Consider the following 3,746-nt stretch of genomic DNA (forward strand, 5'->3'; position numbering starts at 1 on the left):
TTCATCATTTCATACTCATCACTTTTGGTATCCTTAAGAGTGCCACGACTAATGAAAATGTCATCATTTGCTTCCATCATTTATAAGTTGACCAGTTTTTTCATTCAAAAACATCACCACAGGACTTGTTTTGGCAACAAAAATAAAAAGAAACCCTAACCAGTAACCAAGATGGAATTTCCACGGAATATGATGGCAGCAAAATAGGAATCCGCGTTCTTTTCAAATTTCAACCCATTATATAAGTTGTGTAATCAGAAGGGACAAATAAAAAAATGCTTGATTGAAGCAAGGTAGTACCATGTCTCTTCTAGTGTTATTTGTTGTAGCACTGTGGCGAGGGTGTGTGATGTGTCATGCTAGTAAATTTGAGCAGTTCATTACTATTATTATGATGGTAAAATGGAAATACACACAACACACTATGCTTGTACTTTAAAGTGGAAAACTGAGCAAAAGATGATGTGAACACTTTAAAGTGGCACTTTCACGCATCAATCTCTTCATTTTTTGGGTGCGGCAGGGGTGTCTGGTGAAAGAAACATTGGGATGCGGAAAGCAATTGCCCAATCAAAATGGGCAAAAAGTACTGGCCCAAAGAACAAACCTGAAAAGAGTAAAAAATTCTCACCAAAGCCCGAATAGCATCAATTTTTTTAAAAACATTATGAGAAAAGCTAACACCAGCTATATTCTCTAATTTACTCTTCTGAAAATATTTTTTTATTATTGATTAAAATTTATTAAAAATAAAATAAAAAGTTGTAGAACTCTTTTTTTTTTAATAAAAAGAGGACTACACTTCATTTCATTCAAAATAAGAGAATAAATAATATTTAATCTTGATGTTCTAACTAAAATACGAACAACACAATTTCCTTGTCTCCTAAGTGAGCTTAATAGAGACATTCAATGCATTGTGAAGTTGCAGCACTATGAGAACTTGGAGGATATGGTGCATCAAGCAAAGAAAGTGGAGAGACAACTTGAGAGGAAGCATTCCTACAGGAAGACCTATTACTATGACTCTTCTAGTGGTAAGGACAAGTCCAAGAAGGACGGATCTTCCCCACCTAAGCAACAAGGTTCAAAATTTCCAAGTGGTAAACATGTTCCTAACCTAGCACTTCTTCTACTTCTAGGAGTAGTTCAATTAAATACTTTAAATGCTTGGGTAAAGGTCATATTGTATTACCTTGTCCAAACAAGAAAACCAAAGTTTTGAGGGACAATGAGATTGTCACTAGTGAGTTTTCTTCTATTAGTTTATCTAATATCTCTAGTGATAATGTGGTACCAAATCTCTACATGATGAATTGATGATGAGTATGAGGTTATTAGGTATCCAATGTAAGGATAGGGATGAGATTCAAAAGGAGAACATATTTCAAACTTGATACTTGGTTCTAGGAAATGTGCATTCTTTGATTATTGATGGGGCTGGTTGTATTAATGTGGCTAGCAATATGTTTGTTAACAAACTTAACCTTAAAACTATCTCACATCCTAATCCTTATTGCTTGAAATAGACATGTGAAGAAGGTGAGTTGGTTGTAGACCAACAAGTGTTGATGAGTGTACCATTGGAAAATATAAAGATGTTGTGTTATGTGATGTAGCTCCCACAGAAGCATGTCACATCTTGTTGGGTAAACCGTGACAAATTGAAAGAAATGTGAAACACCATAAAAAGACCAATAAGATTTCTTTTGTACATGAAGGACACAAGATCAAACTTGCACCACTTTCACCTAAGGAAGCAAGTGAGGATCAAGTTAAACTGAGAAAAAAATAGAAGATGAGAGAAAAAAGGCAAAATAAAAAGAAACAAAAGATAGATAAATGAGAGAAAAAGAGAGAGAAAAAGATAAAGAGAAATATGAATATTCTTTTTTTTAGACCCTTTGTTTGTTTGTGAAGATTCTCTGTTCAAGGGATTTCAAGAAGAGCTTACATGTGCATAATTTAAAATTTCATGTTCTACTTCGTTTGGTGATGAATTCTCTCGTATGAAGAAGGAGAATGAAGACGAGGTTTCAATGGAGGAATGCAAGACTCTAATTCTTTCTTCTAATTTGAATGATGAGATTAATTCTTATTGTAATTTTTTTGTGCATCTAACCATACAAAGTCTTTTGTTTTGATGCCTAAGGAAGAATTTTACATCAAGGATTAATGGGCAAGACAATTTGGAGAAGAGGTGGATGCACATAAGGATCAAGGCAACCATTAGGGGCAAAAGATTTTGAATCATCTCATCTTTAGGCCTAATGTTTTGATTGAAATACAACATGTGTTAATTTTGGATTTGCATGATACTTGTGATGTGCTTAATACATATGATTTGCTTGATATTGTTTTAGGTTATGGTGTCAAGTCCTTGAGTTTTGAAATTAATGCACAATATTTGGAATTGTGTGACCATGAAGAGTTTTCCTCTATGTGGTTTATTGTTTATGAAGAAATTGGAAATTATGAGTTCTATAGGCATGAACAACATATGTTCCTTTGGAACTTACATGGAACATGAAACACTCAAGTGTTTTGGTAGATGTATTGTGCATAAAAGGGATAAATTTAAAGATTCTATTCATGGTTTGAAGATGTCCTTGCTTGTTCATACTTTGCATCGGGTTCACTTGGCTACGAAATTTGTGCTAAAGTGCCTAAGATCTAAGAGAGGAAAACATTTCCATTTAATATTGTGTAGTAATTTCCTTGTCCTTGTATTTGATTTGGGAGGATAGATAGGTAAGCACATAAATAATAAGAGATTTGTCCTTTTTAAGGAATTCAAGTCTTTTTAGAAGTAGGATTTTGTTTTCATTAAAACTAATAATTTGTTTTCTTGTGTTACAGGTGCAGATGGCTTCAATTTGAGGTCAAATTCACTCAAAGAAAGTGGGCATAATGAGGACCAACTTAGGAGCATGGACCTTGAAGCAGAGAATGAATTTAATGGACCAATCACAAGAACACATGCTAAGCAAATGGTGAATGAAGTCCACTATGAAATGGAAAACGTGAAGACCAAACCTAAATTGGTCAATGATAACTGCTATGTATAAGTATATTTTGAGATTAAATTATATGGAAATTAATAATTTTTCTCATATTTCTTCCTTTTTGTGCAAATAATTGGAATTTTAACATCATTTAAGTTTTTTTTTTTTTTGCAGAAAATATTAAAGTTGATGAATTTATGATGCTTAGTGAATAATTAGAGCATAAAAATAAAGTAAAAGTCCAAAAGAGCAAATTGGTGATTTGAAGATATGTGTTTAGCAAGTCTTAGACGCTCAGCGCGAGGCACAGGCTCAGCAGGCACAACACGTTTAGTACCATGAAGTAGGACTAATTCAGGAAAGCATGTTAGTTAAGGAAACTGAAGGTGCACTGTTTCGAGACAGTTTGTACTACTGCGAAATTTATCAGCAAGTGTACTGAGTCACAAGTAATATAAAACGGTAAGAATCGAGTATCGAATCACAAGGAGTTTGTTTTATTCAGAAAAACGTTCATTCAATAAGTAGACATTTGTATAAAATCAGGAAAAAAAATAAGCAAAGATATTTTCTGTAATCCTAAAGTTAACTACAAAATTAACTACCTAAATGTGAGAGATAAATAGATGATTAAAACGTTGGATCCTTCTACTGAGTAACTTGATGTAATTAGGTATTTTTCTCTATTTAAGGTTGTTTCTATGTTCTATGCTGAGGGCAACTACCCCAAACCATGATCCC

At 33.4% G+C, this 3,746-nt stretch overlaps 1 protein-coding gene across 2 annotated transcripts; it reads left to right on the forward strand.

Moving 5' to 3' along the window:
• Positions 1–823: 823 nt before the first annotated feature.
• Positions 824–3,521, forward strand: LOC102662826 (uncharacterized). Of its 2 annotated transcripts, XM_041018532.1 has the most exons (3): positions 824–1,103; positions 2,860–3,068; positions 3,180–3,521. In XM_041018532.1, exons 1-2 carry the CDS (start codon positions 953–955, stop codon positions 3,066–3,068), a joined length of 360 nt encoding a protein of 119 aa, XP_040874466.1. In that variant the 5' UTR covers positions 824–952; the 3' UTR covers positions 3,180–3,521. The 2 variants fall into 2 exon arrangements, with proteins under 2 accessions (XP_040874466.1, XP_014634837.1); XM_014779351.3 differs by lacking the exon at positions 3,180–3,521 and having other exon boundaries at positions 2,860–3,116.
• The last annotated feature ends 225 nt before the right edge of the window (positions 3,522–3,746 follow it).

This window comes from Glycine max, chromosome 8, assembly GCF_000004515.6.
Source record: "Glycine max cultivar Williams 82 chromosome 8, Glycine_max_v4.0, whole genome shotgun sequence".
Classification (NCBI taxonomy): domain Eukaryota; kingdom Viridiplantae; phylum Streptophyta; class Magnoliopsida; order Fabales; family Fabaceae; genus Glycine; species Glycine max.